The sequence below is a fragment of the Scardinius erythrophthalmus genome, assembly GCF_964197995.2.
Source record: "Scardinius erythrophthalmus genome assembly, chromosome: 15".
In the NCBI taxonomy this organism is placed as follows: domain Eukaryota; kingdom Metazoa; phylum Chordata; class Actinopteri; order Cypriniformes; family Leuciscidae; genus Scardinius; species Scardinius erythrophthalmus.
Genome location: NC_138235.1, coordinates 38,647,028 through 38,666,369, shown reverse-complemented (window position 1 = coordinate 38,666,369; position 19,342 = coordinate 38,647,028). Strand labels below are relative to the sequence as shown.

General features: G+C 43.3%; 1 protein-coding gene across 1 annotated transcript; it reads left to right on the top strand.

Annotated features, from left to right (window-relative positions):
- The first annotated feature begins 3,327 nt into the window (after nt 1-3,327).
- LOC308703384 (E3 ubiquitin-protein ligase TRIM39-like) lies at nt 3,328-18,579 on the top strand. The gene is made up of 6 exons (XM_081386824.1): nt 3,328-4,084; nt 6,308-6,403; nt 6,820-7,053; nt 10,236-10,386; nt 15,783-15,809; nt 15,934-18,579. The coding sequence occupies exons 1-6, from the start codon at nt 3,530-3,532 to the stop codon at nt 16,476-16,478; spliced, it is 1,608 nt and encodes a 535-aa protein (XP_081242950.1). The 5' UTR covers nt 3,328-3,529; the 3' UTR covers nt 16,479-18,579.
- The last annotated feature ends 763 nt before the right edge of the window (nt 18,580-19,342 follow it).

Sequence of the window (19,342 nt, the reverse complement as noted above, 5' to 3'; positions counted from 1 at the left end):
CTCCTGAGCGTCAGTGTAACAGAGTAAAGTGAGTCCTGTGTGTCTCTGGATCTGTGTGTGTTCAGAGAGTTGATCTCTGCCGCTCCACTGAATCCTGTCCATCAGTCACACACACTCAAACCTCTTCCAGCTCCTGAGGAACACAGAATCACAGCGACTTTCGATTTATATAACAACTGTTCCTCTGAAGGGGACTATTTTAAAGAATAATAAACTGTAAGCAGACTGGATGTAACATTTTTAGATATGTCAAAATAGCAGGAGAGTCCATGGAGTCGTTCTCAGTCACTAATGTCTGACAGGAATGCTGGAAGCTTCTCGTTGTTCTGGTAATACACTAAATACACTAATACACTTTATTGTACATATAAACATTGCAGTCAGAATCTGCAGTCATATCAAGATGTTTGAATCGAATCAATGAATCAATTTGATTGGTTCATTTGTCAGCAGAAAGAAAGAAGAAGAAAAACGAGGGAAAGACAAACAAACAGAGTTTCAGGTAATTCAGGTATTTAAGGATGAAGTGAATCTTTATCATGTACAAACCTCTCGATTCCTTCAGTTTCTGGTTTCTCTCCATCATCTTTACCTCCAGTGACGCCTTCTCTTTCTTCAGCTGACAGATTTCTGTGATGAAACTATCAATATCCGTCATGGACAGACATATATTATCTCCATTTAACAGGTTTACATTTTAAACATGCTATTCTCAAACTTCTGGTTTCTTCTGAATCTGTGCAATAAAACTGCTGCTTCTGCTTCGTTTTGCTTACAGTGGATATCATTAAACTACTAAACAATGCATTAGCGCCACCTATTGGTAGTGTATGGACCAGAAAACACCCTTCATCTCTGGAGGTATCAGGGCTCTCAGTCATCGTTTCCAGCTCCTCCAGTATCCACACTGAGCCTCACACACCGTCCAGAGCAAAAGCACTGCACACTATAGCGACTGTTAGCATATTTGAAATATGTTTATGTTTTATCCTCCTGTGAGCTCTTTCTTTAGCAGATTTCCCTCAGACGACAGACGGAATAACAGTTGAAATTTAATGGTTGAGATTGATTTGTGTGCACTCGTACACTGGCCAGACAACGGAGAGCATTTTATTAGCCTATTGCTTAATATATATTTATGCAAATCATGCATACATTTTATTATTATAAAAACAACTAACAATCTTTTTTTTTTTAACCACGCCTTCATCATTTAGCTATTTTTAGCTAACCATAAGCCTTTAAATGTTTTATTGTTTTACCGATCCAGGAAATCAAGGCAAATTGCACTGAATCATATGTTTAGTGTGTGCCTTTTCAAAACAAACTTCAATTGTATAAACTGTGATAACTTGATATTTGCCACTGCTCTCTTCAAAAATTAAGGAACTGAACAAAACTACATACATTCTAAAAGTTTCTTACACTGTTTACTCACTCATCATGGATGGTTTAGGAACAGTTTCATATTTATGATTATGGGCGGAGCTACAGTATATGACATCACTGCATGTGTGTAAAGACTTCGGTGAAAGTGAAACTGAACAGATGAGCTGGAAGCTTCTTCAAACAACACTTCTTTACAGAAACCCTGAAATTAACGATCAAATCTGACATTCACTCACAGGTAAGTGATGGAAATGTAAGTTCACTAGTTTGATAGCATGATGCAGTACAAGAACGTTTGTAAAATGAAAGTCTGTGTTCATGCAACATATATCAGAATCAGGAAGTATTTGAACTGCAGACAGAATAAACAAAGTTAAATGAAAACCATAACTCTATTAAACAGAAATGACTCTTGGTGTATACAGATGTTTATTTAGTAAGTTATTTGCTTGAAAAATTACAGTTCCACTGATGTTGTTGTTTTTTATAAAAGATCTTATGATGGTATTAAAATCAGTGCTTGAAGTGGGGGGAAAAAGGTGCCGGTACTCTCTTGCATTGGCAAGTAAATTAGTAATCATGACATTTGAGATTTCTACAGTGAGATATTGCTGGTACAACAACAATTTGTTGATATTTATTAACAACATAAATGTATTTAAACAAGTCGTGTGTGTGTGTGTGTGTGTGTGTGTGTGTGTGTGTGTGTGTGTGTGTGTGTGTGTGTGTGTGTGTGTGTGTGTGTGTCTGTGTGTGTGTGTGTGTGTGTGTGTGTGTGTAAACGGAACTATTGCAAGTCTGCAAGTCCAAAAATACATTTATGGTGAGATTACTACATTTTATTTAATTAAATGCATTTATAGTGAGATTATTATATTTTCATGTCATATTCTGTGTTAATTTTGACCACGAACCATGTGCGGCAAAAATAGACTCGGTGCAGAAACGATCTCTGCACTGCTGTATACGCACCGCTCCTGGAACGCATTGCCGGGCGGACCGCATCCGCGTGCAGTGTGAAAGCTCTAACCTGTTAATATGGGTGCGGGAAAAAAAAATGCACCGCATACGCATTGCAAACGGAGTACATGTGAAATGGGCGTGACACTGACGCTTTTTCTGTCAGTGGTAGAGTACCGGCTACATGCGAGAAGTAGCGGTATGCAAGAAAAAGTGCAGGTACGCTTTGGAGTAAAATGCAGAAGTGCCGGTACCGCCCCACTTCGAGCACTGAGAAAAATGTTGTTGTAAAAACCTGTTACATTTGCTGTACTGTGACTCCTAGTTTCTGTTTAGTTCCTGTATTTAGTAGGGTTGGGCGATATATCTCATGACATTGTTAGGCGCATCTGGTCAGTAAAGCCGGTTCCTTGATTAGTAGTAAATCGCCATCACCTGCTTTCAGATGGAGCGGCATTCACTAACTGACAAGCTGAGCCATATCGCATTAATTATCGCAGGCGTCTGCGATATTAATGCGATATGGCTCAGCTTGTCAGTTAACTATGGCTCTGTGTAGTGAATGCCGCTCCATCTGAAAGCAGGTGATGGCGATTTACTACTAATCAAGGAACCGGCTTTACTGACCAGATGCGCCTAACAATGTCATGAGATATATCGCCCAACCCTAGTATTTAGTTTCATCAGGTTTTTTCTATTACTCAATACAGTACCCATCTAAAACAAAACCAGCAGTCTCAGACCAGAAGTTAAGGGCGGAGCTTAGCCTATAGGCTCAGTGTGGTTAGGGTTAGTGTTGGTGCGTGTTAGACATTCTTTGACTTTGATATAAACAGTGGTACATAATTTATTGTTGTTAGTTATAATAATATTTAACATACAACATCCATAGCCTAATTTACTCAGCACATATAATTATCAAACTTGCTCTCTTCAGCAATGCAGATGATATATTGTCGTTATTACTTATCTTTACAGCAGGGGTGTCCAAACTCGGTCCTGGAGGGCCACTGTCCTGCAGAGTTTAGCTCCAACCCCAATTAAACACACCTGAACCAGATAATCAAGTCCTAGTAAGATCTTGATTATCTGGTTCAGGTGTTTTTAACTGGGGTTGGAGCTAAACTCTGCAGGACAGTGGCCCTCCAGGACCGAGTTTGGACACCCCTGCTTTACAGCCATGGCGTCCTCCAGTGGTCCATCACTAAATGAGGAGCTCCAGTGCTCCATCTGTCTGGAAGTGTTCACTGATCCAGTCACCACTCCATGTGGACACAACTTCTGCAGAACCTGCCTGATCAAGTGCTGGACGAACACACAGACCTGCTTCTGTCCACTCTGTAAAGAAAAATTCAGCAAAAGACCTGAGCTCAAGATTAATACAACATTCAGAGAGGTTGTGCAACACTTTAAGGAGAAGCTCAATCTAGGAGAATCTGAGGTGTTCTGTGACATCTGTGATGAAAGAAAGCAGAAAGCAGTGAAGACCTGCCTGATGTGTCAAAGCTCTTACTGTGAGACTCATCTGGAGCCTCATCGCAGAGTCCCACGTCTAAAGAAACACACACTGATCAACGCTGTGGAAAATCTGGAGGATTATATATGCCAGAAACACGAGAGACCTCTGGAGCTGTTCTGCAGAGATGACCAGACATGTGTTTGTTTGTCCTGCACTGAAGGAGAACACAGGACTCACAACACTGTTCCTATAGAGGAGGAGAGTCGAGAGAAGAAGGTAAAGAGTTACAGACAAAACACTTTAAACACCCCATGAAATGCAGTTCCCTATCAGTCAGTCACGTTCGACGTTACATCGGACTGAACTGACATATAGGGATCTCTCCTGAGAGCCCAATCACCATCTAGTGGTAACAGAACAAGCCAATGCACATTGGTGAAAGAGATTTGCATCACAAGCCACTTCCAGCTTCCAGTTATATAAGGCAGTGTGCAAACTCACACATTAAGCTTTTGCTTCGAAGCAGAGCAGATGTTGTTTCACTCTGCTCTTCAATCATCATTCAGTGAGTGAGTTGTTCCTTTGTTGGTGTGACTCTACTACCGGGTAAATCCCCGTGGTCCCGTGGGGGACCCAGCATCTCATTCAGGGCTCCAGCAGAGGACCGGATGTCGATCACTGCATCAGAGAGCGGGTTTGAGTCCTCTGGGGATGAAGATTCGACTGCACTTCCCCTCTTCTCGGTGAGTAGCATTGTTCGAGTCCGACCATGGCTGACTGCCATAATTTCCCAGGGCACGCGAGCATTGGGCTCGAGTGGAATCCTCCAACCATGTCCCGAACGCTCGCGGCTGGATGACTGGTTTCTCAGGGCAGTGCATGGTGAACAGCAGCTTCCCACTCCGGTCCCTTTCTTCATCTCAGCCAGTTTAAGCCAGAGATGCCGTTCCTGAACCACTAGCGTGGACATCGTCTACCCAAGGGACCGCACAGTGACTTTCAACACCCTCAGGGCGAAGTCCGTCACTGTCCGCAGCTCCTGCATTAACCTTGGGTCAAAACTACCCCCCTGCAGCTCTTTTAGTGCTTTGACCTCAGGAGGGCTATAGCGTCCAGGGTAGAGGCGGCCTGTCCAGCGGCGCTGTAAGCCTTGGCCACGAGTAAAGCCAAGAATGCACCGCAACTGCACACTCTGCCTGGGGGATCTCCATGTACCATTTGGTCGCCCCGCCATCGGTAGTGAGAGCGGAGAAGGCAGTGGAACGGTTTCTGTCAGAAAAAGGTGCCTTCCACGAATTTGTGATCTCCTCATGCTCTTCCAGGAAGGAAGTCGACAAAGTCCACTTTCTCAACTCCCTCATCTCCCAGTCCGGCCCCTAAGGCGATGTTGTCGAAAACTTTGCCCAGCAGTTCTCGGCAGTACAAAAGCAGACGAAGGTGATCAAACAGGTTCAAGGACGCAATGCCTTCTCATGCATCTCCAGCCTCTCCTTCATGGGAACTGTGGAGCCAGGTAAGTTTGCCACCACACTTACACACTTCTGAGGCAGGCCCCTGTGCGCCACAGCGCTGCCCCACTGCAGGCACATCTATTGTCCCTCTGTACTGTGTCTGGAAGCCTGGCTAGCGCTTACCAGCCCATTTCGCTGGGTCATTTGCATAATCAGACTCAGCTATGCGATTCAGGTCGGCGGGCATCCCCCAGATTCAGCAGCGTCTGGTGTACCTCAGTGGCAGACAAGGATGCTCTTGTGCTGCGTGCGGAGATCGCAGTCTTACTGACGAAGGACACGATAGAGCCGGTCCCTCCAGCCGATGTGGAGTCAGGGTTTTACAGCCCGTACTTAATTGTGCCCAAGAAAGGCAGTGGGTTACGACCGATCTTGGATCTGCGCGTCTTGAATCGGGCCCTTCACAAGCTTCCGTTCAAGATGCTGACGCATAAATGCATCCTCACATGTGTTCGCCACCAAGATTGGTTTGCAGCGGTCAACCTGAAGGACACATACTTATCTCAACGTATCTCGACGACTGACTCATTCTAGCCAAAGTCACAAGATCAGTTATGCGAACACAGGGACCTGGTGCTCAAGCAGCTCAGCCGTTTGGGGCTTCGGGTCAACTGGGAAAAGATCAAACTCTCCCCCATGCAGAGAATGTCTTTTCTCGGTATGGAGATGGCCTTGGTAGACATGACAGCGCGTCTCACAAATGAGTGCGCAGATTCATTACAAATTACTAATGTAACCTAGATGCCTGTACACAACGCCTGTACCTCCGCTGAAATGGCCAGGACCCCGTCTCAGCTCCTCAGCAGACAGCGTAAAACATTGTTCAAAGGTGATTGGGCTCTAAGGCGAGATCGCAATACAGCAGTTCAGTCCAACGTAACGTCTCCTTTCCTTCCTTCAGGGAATACGTAAGTAATATAACAAGACTGTAAGAAAATGGAAAGCTATATTCAGTGATAAATGTGTCTGTGTTTTTCTCTGTATGTAGAATCAGCTGGTTCAGACACAGACAGACGTTCATCAGATGATCCAGGACAGAATGAAGATGATTCAAGAGATCCAGAACTCAGTAGAGCTGAGAAAGGTTTGTGCTTCGATCAACCCGAGTTCATATCCTGACTCATGGTCGTTTCCGATCCCCCTTTCACTTTCTGTTCATTCTCTAACTATCTTGGCAAAAAAAATACATTTAAAAAAATTATTTGCATCATAATAGTTCAATCTATTTATTAAAGGCGTTGAATTAAATTGTGAGTTCTGCCATGATCTAGTAACCCTCATGTTGCTCAAAACACGTATGATTTTTTTCCCATAGAGCACAAATCTGTTGTATGGAGTTATTCAACAGCTCGTCCTCAAGAGCAGCATGCAAAACATTTATTTTGTGTTACACTGAAAGGTTGATTAAAGATGATATAATTTTCATTTTAGGGTGAACTATCTGTGTGAATACTATGTGAATATGGACTAGATTAAAATATAACTGTTTTCAATCATCAGAGAAACACAGAGGAAGAGAGATCCTCCAGTGTTGAGCTCTTCACTGATCTGATCCGCTCCATTGAGAGATGTCAGTCTAAGCAGCTGAAGATGATGGAGGAACAGCAGAAAGCAGCAGAGAAACAGGCTGAAGATCTCATTAAAGAGCTGGATCAGGAAATCACTGAGCTGAAGAGGAGAAACACTGAGCTGGAGCAGCTCTCACACACTGACGATCATCTCCATGTCATACAGGTCTGTCAACATCTGTCATTATGTACAATATTACAGGACAAACTGTCTGTTCTTTAAGGTCCACCCAGTTGACCCAACGACGGTGTCCAATGGTGTGGCTGAAGGTTTCCTGTGTGTTGGTCGCTTGAGTGATTTAATTTCAATTACACTTTTATCTGACTCAATTTTATCTTGACCTTGAATTTAGGTTGAAATGCCAGTGGATTATTGGTAATTTATATTTATCTAGATATTTTATTATTCTGTTTAACTCTTTACTTTAGATTGTACTTGTTTATTCGGATTCCAATGTTGTTCAGAGTCTTACACCGGCCGTTAACGTGAATCTCACGGTCACAAACTCGCCAGTCTGATCATTAGTCAGAGCACAGGTTATGACTAATAATATTTAATATATTCCCATGCTTGCCATTATTTAAATAGTAATTCTGTTTGGTCCCCTACAGTCGCCTGTAAAACAACTTCGTTAAAGCTCAAACAATAACCAGAGGTTATGGCTAATCCTATAAAGTAATGCTGCCCCACGGAGGCACAAACTAACGATTTGAATTTGCATTAATCAAGATCCCAGACTTGGGTAGTTTTGACCTTATTGAGGACAGAAGGTAATTTGCATGAAATACAATTTGCAGCCTTCGTAAAGATGCGGAGGTGGCCATTGCTCCCATGAGAGAGCGTGGTGTTCCTATCCTTAACTATCTCGGCGACTGGCGGATACTAGCTCAGTCTCGGGAGCAGTTGAGCGAGCACAGGGACTTGCTGCTCCAGCATATCAATCAGTTGGGTCTTCAGGTCAACTGGGAAAAGCCCCCGTGCAGAGGATCTCTTTTCTCGGTATGGAGCTTGACTCTGTCCACCAGACGGCACGACTCACAGAGCATCGTGTCCGGTTGGTGCTGAATTGCTTGAATACTGTCAAGAGCAAAACAGTGGTTCCACTGAAACTTTTTCAGAGGCTCCTGGGGCATATGGCATCCACAGTCGCAGTAATGCCACTCAGATTGCTTCATATGAGACCGCTTCAGCACTGGCTTCACGGCCGAGTCCCGAGATAGGCGTGGCAGAGCGGCACGCACTGTTTGACAATCACCCCGGCCTGTCGCCAAACCCTTCGTTTCTCCGGCTTGCTGCGCAATTCCCCTCCTATGGACTGGATACGTGCGCCATTCTTGTGCATTGGCTCGTTTTTTCAATACTCGAAGATGACAGGCTTCCTAAGCGTGATCCCAATCAGTACGGTACGTCCGACTACGTCTCCGTTCCCTCCTTCAGGGAACAAGGGTTACATAAGCAACCGAGACGTTTTGATGAATCAGAGTGGCAACTGTTCTTTGATGAATGTGATAATGTACATGAAATCACCGACAAGTTCACATCTTATATAAGTTTTTGTGAAAATAATTGTGTTAAAACAAAAACAATTAGAATATATCCAAGTAACAGGTTGTGGCTCACTAAAGATCTTACAACTTGCCTTAATGAGAAAAAAGCTGCTTTTTTTAAAAGATGATAATGAACTTTTTAGAGAAAAAAGAAAAAAGCTAAATTAGATTATAAGAATAAGATTGAAAGTAGGTTATAGAAGAAGGTTTCGATTTTTGATTTATAGAACATTTTATTCCTAAAAACATGGAGAATTTTTTTTTTTTTCTGTCTGTTGACAGTATTTTCTGATTTATGGAGTGAGAAAAAGAGAAATCCAAAATCCCCTTATTAAATTCCTTTAACTCTTTTGCATATTTAAATATTTCGGAAAGGTTTTAAAGGTACAATATGTACGATTTTTGCATTAAATATCCCAAAATTACAAGGCCAGTGTTATATATTTTGTTAAGTTGATTACTTACCATATGTCAAATGTTTCCAACTATTTTTAAATCGTGAGAAAATTGCAATTTTAAAGCCGAACTCGGCAACTCTAGCGAACTCTAGTCACTTCTTCGCTGATTTTCTCTTTTGTTGTCGCATGTTTTCCCCACGAGCTCCCCCTACAGCTGTGGTGGGGCATATATTTCACAACACGGTTGTAAAAAACTCACTTGCGGCGGACTCCTCCCCCTCTCTACCGCTGCTCATGTGCGTTTGTTTTGATCGGAGCAAGCCAACTGTATCGCGTGGAGCTATGTCTACCGAGGTGGGTAATCTTGTAATACATCATACATGCGTGTGTGTTTATGTCGAATTGCCGTAAAGCAATTTGTGTTTCGCGCTCGTTCTCGTTCTCGCTTTCGCTTCTCACGAGACTTCCAATTTCTATCTTGCCGGGACTGTAGTGAACAAGTTGCAAGGTTGGTTTTCCGCCTGGGAACGCTGGGGGGAGCGGGGAAAGTCACCAATATCACCAGAACAGGTTGTTTAACCATCCACATGATTTCTAGACAGTTTTATTAAGTTAAAAAAGCTACCAAGTTCTCCTTTAACCAAGGAAACGAGGCGTGTGAGTAAGGGTGAGCTGGGAGTCGCAAGTCAATGGCGCCAAATCCGTGTTACCCTCGGTTTTCGCTCCTACTGCGTGGAGTCCTGGACAAATGCGTTACTCCTTCTTCCCATAACATCTGAACTTCATTACATATAGCATGTGTTATACATAAAGATGAATCAGTATTTTGGCAAATGATGTGGGTATGTTCGAATGTACTTTTACAACAATTGTTTAGAACACGTAACACTGCGCAGTGTTATCACAACAATGATTCGACAAATACAGTAACATCTATGATAACCAATTTAGTATTAAACCTTACTTTTCTTGCGGTTAATTCATTTTAATAAAATAAAAGCATGTCATTAAACGCAACATTTACAAAAATAGAACTTTACCTCACCCATGAACATGATTTTTCGATTCCCGTCTGACTGATTTACATCCACTGTGGAGTTGAAAATGACAGTTCCCATCATTCCACGCTCCTTCACATCGCTTAAAGCTACGCCGTTGTTGTTGTTTGGAATGTAGCGCCCTCTAGCGGCAGAAAATCTTGCATATTGTGCCGAATTAATACAGAATATATTAGCAATTTTTAAAGTGATCAATCAACTAGAGGAAGTACGGTGATATATATCCATATCCATACAGAGGTTTTGCCTCAACTGTGTTAGAAAGCTCCTGTGTAAAACATATTGAATTAACTGCTTTAATAATAATTATCATATTTAACAGTCTTCTCTCTCTCCTGCTGTAGATGAGCTCATCCCTGAACACTCGTCCACACACCAAGAACTGGACTGAGATCAGGATTGACTCTGATGTGAATGTAGACTCTCTGAAAAGAGCTCTGACTGAACTGAAGAAAACTCTAGATGAGACATTGAATGAAGATCTCACTCAAACTGGTATGTGAATATCAAATACAGTGTATAGATTTTTTTGCTATTAACTTTAATATATAATAAATATTATGGGTTGAATAAAAAGTTGGTGAGCACCACAATTATTTAGTCTCAGTCTGCAAAAGATCACACTGTTTGAAAAATATAACCATAACATAACTTAAACTTGCCATGTTAGCATTAGACTGGTATCATATCATAACCAGTTATTGCAGTATTACTTTAACTTTAGAGACATGTAAGTGATATGATGTAACTATTCATGAACAAACACTAATACAAATCACTGTAAAAATGTTACATGCTATCTAAAAAAATTATAGTAACAATATTACACATGATATTTTTGAGTTCTTAAGGCTTGATTTCTTTAATAAATTCTACCTGAATAAATCATGTACAATCTAAATAATTTAGTATATGACACAATTAATTGAATATGTTTTTGTGTGAAATGTGCTTTTTTTAATTTAAGTTGACTCTCAAAAGTGTGTGATTTTGACTGAACGGAAATTACCTGTTCCCTTTCAGTCGCTCACGTTCAACGTAACGTTGACGTGATGACGTAATTGGGATCGCCTTGAGAGACCAATCTACTTCGAAAGTATTAAAACGAGCCAATGCATATTGGCATGCGATAATTGCATCAGCTGCTCTGCTTGCAGCACGAGCATATAACGAGCAGTAGGTGCGTCGCATATTGTCTTTCGCTTCGGAGCCGAGCGGTTCTACTGTTCCTGCTCTACAATCTTCTGAGAGTGTTAAACTTCAAAAAAAGAAAACGAGTCTGCTTCTTCAGGAGAACGCCTCTTCAAGCTGGTGTTGGTGTTACAGCGCAAACAGCGCTGGCCGCGATCTCACTGAGAGCCGGCAAAACAACTGTTTTTTACAGCTCAGAATGTTGCGCCTTCAATGAGAATGTGAGTGCTCATATCAGGCTTGCACTTTCATCCTGTTTGTTCTCTCTGAGAGCATAACCACGTCAGCATGTTGTTCGTCTTGCCTTTCTCATTAGGGTTGAAGTGATCAGTGTGCCATGTGCCATCGAGCTGCCGGATGACAGCGCGGGTTGTCACGGCAACCCAGCCCGCGTCTTTCGGCACTCTAGATGCACGGTCGAGACTCAAGTGCCTTAACGAGGTGGAGTCCCCTCGTTAATGCCCCGATCTAGTTCTTCTTCTGGTGCCCGATCTAGTTCTTCTTTAGGAGCTATCAGGCCCTATCATTATGAGCAAGCTTGCACAAAGAATGAGTAGAAATAAAAAAGAATGAGGAGATTTAAAAAAGAATGGCTTTGTGCCCAGCGGTTCTCCGCAGTTCAAAAGCAGGCTGAGGTAACCAAAAGCTTGCCACAATGTGCTCCCTGAGTCACTGGTGGGCCCTCAGTCTGTTTGTCGCCAAGGATGTCAGTCCCCTGCGAAAAAAAACAAACAAAAAAACTCCACCTCAGCCAGCTCTACTGTGACGTTGAGCTTCGCAGGAAGACGGCACCACCCATCTCAGCAGCTCTGAGACGGGCATCCCAGAGTCAGCTGCTTTTCCCCGGAGGATGGAACTTCAACTTTTGTTGAATCATACTGTTCCGCAACTGGCGTCTCAGCCAGCGGTACCACATTCTCAGCAAAAACAGCTTCTCTATCTCTGGGTCCCAAGAGAGTGAGGTTGGCGGTGTGCGACGCTATGCCTTGCCACCCTCTGCCCCCTCTTGCTTCGCCAGCGGTAGCCTGATGCTTATGCCGTCTCACTCATCCCCTGCCGATCGGTGGAGTCAGGTTAGTGTTGCACACGCAGACCCCACTTCGGGCTACTATGCCATCCGAGTCGGGTCCCTGCATGGGACCCTGGCTAGCGCTTCCCAGCCCATCTCGCTGGCTCATCTGTACCATCAGACTCGGCTATGCGATTCAGTTCGCCCGGCGTCCCCCGGCCTTCACCGGGCAGAGATTGCAGTCCTACTGGCGAAGGACGCAATCGAGCCAGTCCCTCCAGCCGATATGAAGACCGGCTTCTTCAGCCCGTACTTCATTGTACCCAAGAAAAGCGGTGGGTTATGACCTATCTTGGACCTGCGTGTCCTGAACCGGTCCCTTCACAGGCTGCCGTTCAAGATGCTTACGCAGAAATGCATTTTCAATGCATCCGTCCCCAAGATTGGTTTGCAGCGATAGACCTGAAGGACGTGTACTTTCATGTCTCGATTGTCCCTCGACACAGACCGTTTCTTCACTTTGCGTTCGAGGAACGGGCATATCAGTACAAAGTCTTACCCTTCGGGCTGGCCCTGTCGCCCCACGTCTTCATGAAAGTTGCAGGGGCGGCCATTGCTCCAATGTGCGAGCGTGGTGTTCGCATTCTCAACTACATCGATGACTGGCTCATTCTGGCCCAGTCGAGAGAGCAGTTGTGCGAACACAGGGACATGGTGCTCAGTCACCTCAGCCACCTAGGGCTTCGGGTCAACTGTGAAAAGAGCAAACTCACCCTGGGCAGAGGATCTGTTTTCTCGGTATGGAGATGGACTCAATCAACATGACAGCTCCCCTCACCGAGGCCCGTGTCCAGTCAGTGTTGAGCTGCCTGACCATGCTTAGATGCAGAACAGCGGCACCACTGAAACTTTTTCAGAGGCTCCTGGGGCATATGGCATCTGCAGCCACTTTAACTCCGGTCGGATTGCTTCATATGAGACCGCTGCAACACTGGCTCCACGATCGAGTCCCGAGATGGGCGTGGCAGAGCAGTTCGTGCCGGGTCCAAGTGACCCCGCACTGTTGCCAAACTCTCAGCTTATGGTCAGACCCTTCGTTCCTGCGGGCAGGTGTTCCCCTAGAACAAGTGTCCAGGCACTCTGTGGTCTCCACGGATGCCTCTGCCACTGGCTGGGGGGCCACGTACAACGGGCATGCAGCTTCAGGTCTGTGGATGGGGCCTCAACTGCATTGGCACATCAACTGCCTTGAGTTGTTAGCAGTACATCTTGTGCTGAGCCGCTTCAAAACACCGCTACTAGGCAAGCATGTACTGGTCCGTATGGACAGCACTGCGACCGTTGTGTACATCAACCGCCAAGGTGGTCTATGCTCCCGCCGCATGTCACAACTCGCCTGCCATCTCCTCCTCTGGAGTCAGAAGCATCTGAGCTCGCTTTGTGCTGTTTACATTCCGGGCCTGCGCAACCGTGCAGCCGACGAGCTCTCACGGCAGCAGGTGCTACCGGGAGAATGGCGACTCCATCCCCAGGTGGTCCAGCTGATTTTCAGGCACTTTGGGACTGCACATGTAGATCTGTTGCCGCCCCGGACTCGTCTCACTGCCAGTTGTTCTATTGCCAGGGTCCCCTCGGTCAGGGATGCTCTGGCACACAGCTGGCCCCGGGGTCTACGCAAGTTTGCGTTTCCCTCAGTGAGCCTTCTTGCACAGACCTTGTACAAAGCCAGGGAAGACGAGGAGCAGGTCTTGCTAGTTGCGCCGTATTGGCCCAATCGGACCTGGTTCCCGGAACTAGTGCTCCTCGCGACAGCCCCTCCCTGGCCCATTCCTCTGAGAGAGGACCTGCTCTCTCAGAGACGGTGCACGCTATGGCACCCGCGTCCAGACCTCTGGAAACTCCATGTCTGGTCCCTGGACGGGACACGGAGGTTCTAGGTGACCTACCCCCCGCGGTAGTAGACACCATCACTTCCGTTAGAGCCCCCTCTACAAGGCGCCTCTATGCATTGAAGTGGAACCTGTTTGTTGACTGGTGTTCTTCTCACGAGGAGAACCCCCGATCTTGCTCGATCAGAGCCGTGCTTTCCTTCCTGCAAGAAGGGTCTGCATCTGTACGTGGACAGAACGCAAGCCTCAGGACCTCAGATCAGCTCTTCGTCTGTTACGGAGGCCAGCAGAAGGGAAAGGCTGTCTCCAAGCAGAGGATGGCCCACTGGATAGACTGCCCTGCCCGCCCAGGTTGAAAGCCCACTCCACTAGGGGTGTCGCTTCTTCTTGGGCACTGGCACATGGCGCCTCGCTGACAGACATCTGTAGAGCTGCGGGCTGGGCGACACCTAACACGTGCGCTAGGTTTTATTGCCTACGTGTTGAGTCGGTTTCTTCCTGTGTGCTCGCTTCAACCAGCTGGTAACACCGAAGTTCCCGCTCTAGTGTCGGCTTGCTGCGCCACTCCCTTCCATTGGAACGGATGCATGCGTTTTTTGCTCCAGTCGAGTTCCCCTCTTAGGCGAACCCTGTGAGTTCCTCCACACCCCTTTGGCAGTCGGACATTGCGGAGCGTCCGACGCCAGGCCTAGTGCTCGTATGCTGGTGTAACTTGTGCTAGGCTGGGTTCCATTTGTGGTGATCCCTGCAGCGATCCCATATGCGTATTCTTCCATGACCAGCTCCCTGAAAAAACACAATAACACTTAATTTCAATATTTACTCTCCATTTACAGCCATGTGCAAAGCATGCTGGGAACTAACAATGGTGTCTCTAAATAAAACTGCAAAATTGAACTAATTCTCTAAAAATAAATAGGTAGCCTTCTTTCCTTAATTTAATCAGCTTAATCGGTTCCTCAATTCAAGCCTCAAAACTGCTTAAAGGGGTCATATAATGGTACATGCACTTTTACAAGCTGATTGTACTGAAATGTGTGTTGGCAGTGCCTGTACACAACCATCATAAAATGATAAAAATCCATCCAGTGTTTTTTTTTTTTAATCTCCTTATATGTTTGACACTCTCTGAAATCAAGCCGTTCGATTTTGTGACGTCACTAAATCGACGCCCCTCCCACGATGGGTGATTGACAGCAGCGTTTCAACACAGACCCGTCCTCGCTCGTGAGCGAGCTGTCTGTCATCATAGTTCGCGCATCACTGTTGATACCCTCTCTGGAGCAGAATGGCATCTGCGATTGTGGTGTTGAGTTCTTCTGTGTAATAAGGAACACAGCAGTCATTTGGATGTTCCTAAATCCGAACCGTTGAAGATGCAGTGGCTGAGTTTTGCGTTATGGTTATTGTATTATTGTGTTAGAAACGGTGTACGCACAGAACAGAGGGGCGGGGTGAGCAAAGCTCATTATCATTTAAAGACACATGCACTTAAACGGCGTGCTGAAAACAGAGCTGTTTTTGACCAGGTAAAATTAGTGTTTTCTTACAATACTAATGAGAATTTTTAATTAAAGTATATTACAAACTTTTAATTTAGACCCTAAAAAATCATATTAGCTTGTACAAAAATGGCATTATATGACCCCTTTAAGTTTCCTTAATAAATGAGGAAAATGTATCTCTTGGTTTTATTAGTGAAATGTTCTCATGCCACTGATGCTGCCAGTAGAGAAACTCACTGTTAACCTGATACTGTTGCTATGAATAATTCCTCATTATATTGTCATCTGTGTCCACAGGGTTGAAGTTTGTGCAGAAGTTTGCAGGTACAGTGTGACTGACACCCTTTTCTTCAATACAGTTTCAATACATTGTTTATAATCTTTATTATATACTAAACACATGAAAATGTTGTTCTGAAGTTGATTGATAATGTCTGATATCTCTCAGTGGATGTGACTCTGGATCCTGATACAGCGAATCCACATCTCATCCTGTCTGATGATGGAAAACAAGTCAGTGATGGAGACATTGAGCAGGACGTCCCAGAAAACCCAAAGAGATTTGATAAGAGTTGTGTTCTGGCAAAGCAGGGATTCAGTTCAGGGAGATTTTACTATGAGGTGCAGGTGAAGGGAAAGATTAAGTGGAGTTTAGGAGTGGCCAGAGAATCCATTAACAGGAAGGCGATCACACTGACACCTGAGGATGGATACTGGACTGTGGTTCTGAGGAATGAGAATCATTATAAAGCTTGTGAAAGTCCATCTGTCTCTTTATCTCTGGAAGTGAAACCTGAGAAGGTTGGTGTGTTTGTGGATTATGAGGAGGGTCTGGTCTCTTTTTATGACGTGGAGTCCAGATCTCATATCTACTCTTTCACTGGTCAGACTTTCACTGACAAACTCTATCCATTTTTCAGCCCAGGCCGTAATGATAAAGGTAAAAACTCAAACCCACTGATCATCACTCCTGTCTCAACTTTAATGGATTAGAATATATAAATGAAAACCAAAAAAGATTTTGCACTAAACCACAATCAAGTAGATTTATAACTTTATAATAATACAGTAATAAAGTACTTACTGGAAGTCATTTACAAATTATTATTGTTACTACGCCCGTCAAACAATTGAGAACCAGACACATGCTGGGTTAAGCTCCATACCTATTGGTCTAAGTGATTGGTTTTGGAGTAATGCAGCAGACATATCCTCCAGGGCTCGACAGAAAGGGCTGCAATATGCAGTGGAGGGATATGTTCAAAATGTTAAAATAAGCAAAGACGGGAGTATTACAACAATCGGGGCAAAGGTGTAACGTTACCGGTCAAGTTTAACCTTTCATCATCGCATATGTTCTACGTGTCTTTAAACATTTCATGCTGCATGTCACATCCCTTATCACCAAATTCATAGTTTACCCACCTCTTATTTTACCACTACAGAATTTCTATTTACAATGTAGCCTTTGTACAGCGACATAGCAACAGTGTAGTGATCCACCGTGGATAAACATTGTCAAACGTACTGTGGTCTGTACTGACCTTCATCAAATCTTACCAAACTCATTGGAGTCTTCTGCTTTCTGAAGATTAAGCATTCACCAGTACAAGACATTTGCATCATGCTTTGTTTGTTTGTTTACATCATTGTCATTCTGCTTCAAATGGTCACCAGTAGGCCTAGGCTATTTGCGATCATGTTTTCATCATTCATCATCGACATCCTGCTTTATCTTCGCATTTCCTTTTTGTTTTGTTACTATGTTTAAAAAAAGGTTAAAGGATAAAAGCTACGATCTAGTCCTAGCTATTACTATGGTAAATGCATGTAACATATGTGCCAAGGACACTGTAAAATAAAGAAAATAAAGAATAATATTAATAATAATTATAAATGTACAAGAATGACAAATGCTGTATAAATATAGTTTTATATGGCATGTCAAACTGCAGAAAACTGCCGTCATATCATATCAACTGCCCATATATGTGGCATTTAGCTGTGAGTGAGGTCTCCCACACTGCTTAATCCATTGTCGGCATCTTTCCGCTTCGTCTTGGGCTTTGGAAAGGCGGAAAAAAACGACCCCTCCCTCTAAACTTTTGGGGTACCTGGTGTCAGACTTGCAGGTGCCATAGGCGCATCGTTTCACCATCTTGCTGAAATCGCAATGTTTGACGGAGGTCCTTCTCCTTAGTTACAGTTGCTGAGTTAGGATTGTACGAGGACCGTTCGAGGGCGGGGTTTTGCGATAGGTCAATTAACAAAGTGTTATTGTTTAATTTGCTCATATATAAAGAGTTAGATTATGCTTTGTTAACAACTTATTAACCATAAATAGTTCTCACTTTAGATTGTGGGTTAGGTCAAAATGTGTACAAGTGCAAAAACCCTGTATATTCAGGCCTTTAAAAATCAATCAATGACAAAACATCAACTATAATCAAATATTTGTGAGATATATATATTTGTGTGATTTGTTTAAAAAATACATTTCATCACGGCTACATTTGAATGGCCAATTTATTACGAATCTGTATATTTCTAATCAACACAAATGATTTTGTTTTTTCCAAAAATGTTAGAAACTAATTTTGTTTATGCGTGCCTCTATGAGATTTTTTTTATCTTTTGTTAAAGGTGGGGTATGTGATTTGCAAAACGGCCGGCAGATTTTGAAAATACACAACTCAAATGGTCCTACCTTCTTTCCTTTGACTCCACCCATTTGAAGAACATGGACATGGATGGGGGAGGGGGGGATGGTACGACCGTTTGATTGACGCACTTACTGTCCAATGGTTCTAGGTGGTCTTGGAAATGATTGGCTGGAGTCCTGCCCGTTCCACAGTTGATTAAATTGCTTAATTTTCATTTCAGTGCTTCTAACTCAGTGGCTGTAAGTGGGTTAGGAATAGGATTTCAAGTGATTTTGAAAAAATGGCCAAAAAAGAGAATCACATACCCCACCTTTAATGTTTTATTTATTCGTTTATTATTTTGTTAGTTTATATAAACCTTAATATTATTTTCTTTGTTATTAAGATTATTAATATGCCTGATCATTGTGCCCCAAATAAACTTTAAAGATTATCTTTCACTGTATTATGTTTGATTGTATGTTTGCATACCATTTGCTAATTCGCCAGAAAAAAAACGCGCTTTTACCATCTCAGAAGCACTAACGTTAGCTATGGCCATATCAATTTCCAGTCTTATGTCCTTTTTCTTAGACGATAGAAAAACCATAGATCGAGGAGAGAACCACTATAAATCTGGACATGAACAGTGCAGCTTAGATGCTGGTTTACTTGCCGGTATTGTAAGGGCAAGCGTGAGGGACAAGGTTTATCGAGTCTCGCTAAGTAAAACTAGGGAGAGATAGAGGAGTTATAATAGTGTTCTATGTATTTAAGATAACTATACAAATAATCTCTGAACAAGCATAACACAGTTAAATTCCAAACATTTAATATAATAGTTGTATATAATTATATATGTTGAATTTAAAGAGAATTGTCCAATAGCATAAACAAATGCTTATTATAATATATTATAATTAAACCATATATGTTCCCTAAATAAACCATATATACTCATTTTGTTAACATTTTCTATATATTTTTACCTGGTAATCCACAAGCCCCAATGTGATAGCCAGTGTAGTAAATTTTATCTCACATTCACATTACTGTGAGCTGACTGGAGTGTAGTTACAATAGTATACAAGTAGTATACAATAGTTTAACATTAATTTTTTGGTATTTGTCAGACAGGCGACTTATAGTGCATTCAGGCTATACATATCAGCGTGTTCTCTGGGAATTGAACTCGCAACCTTTTGCACAGTTAAC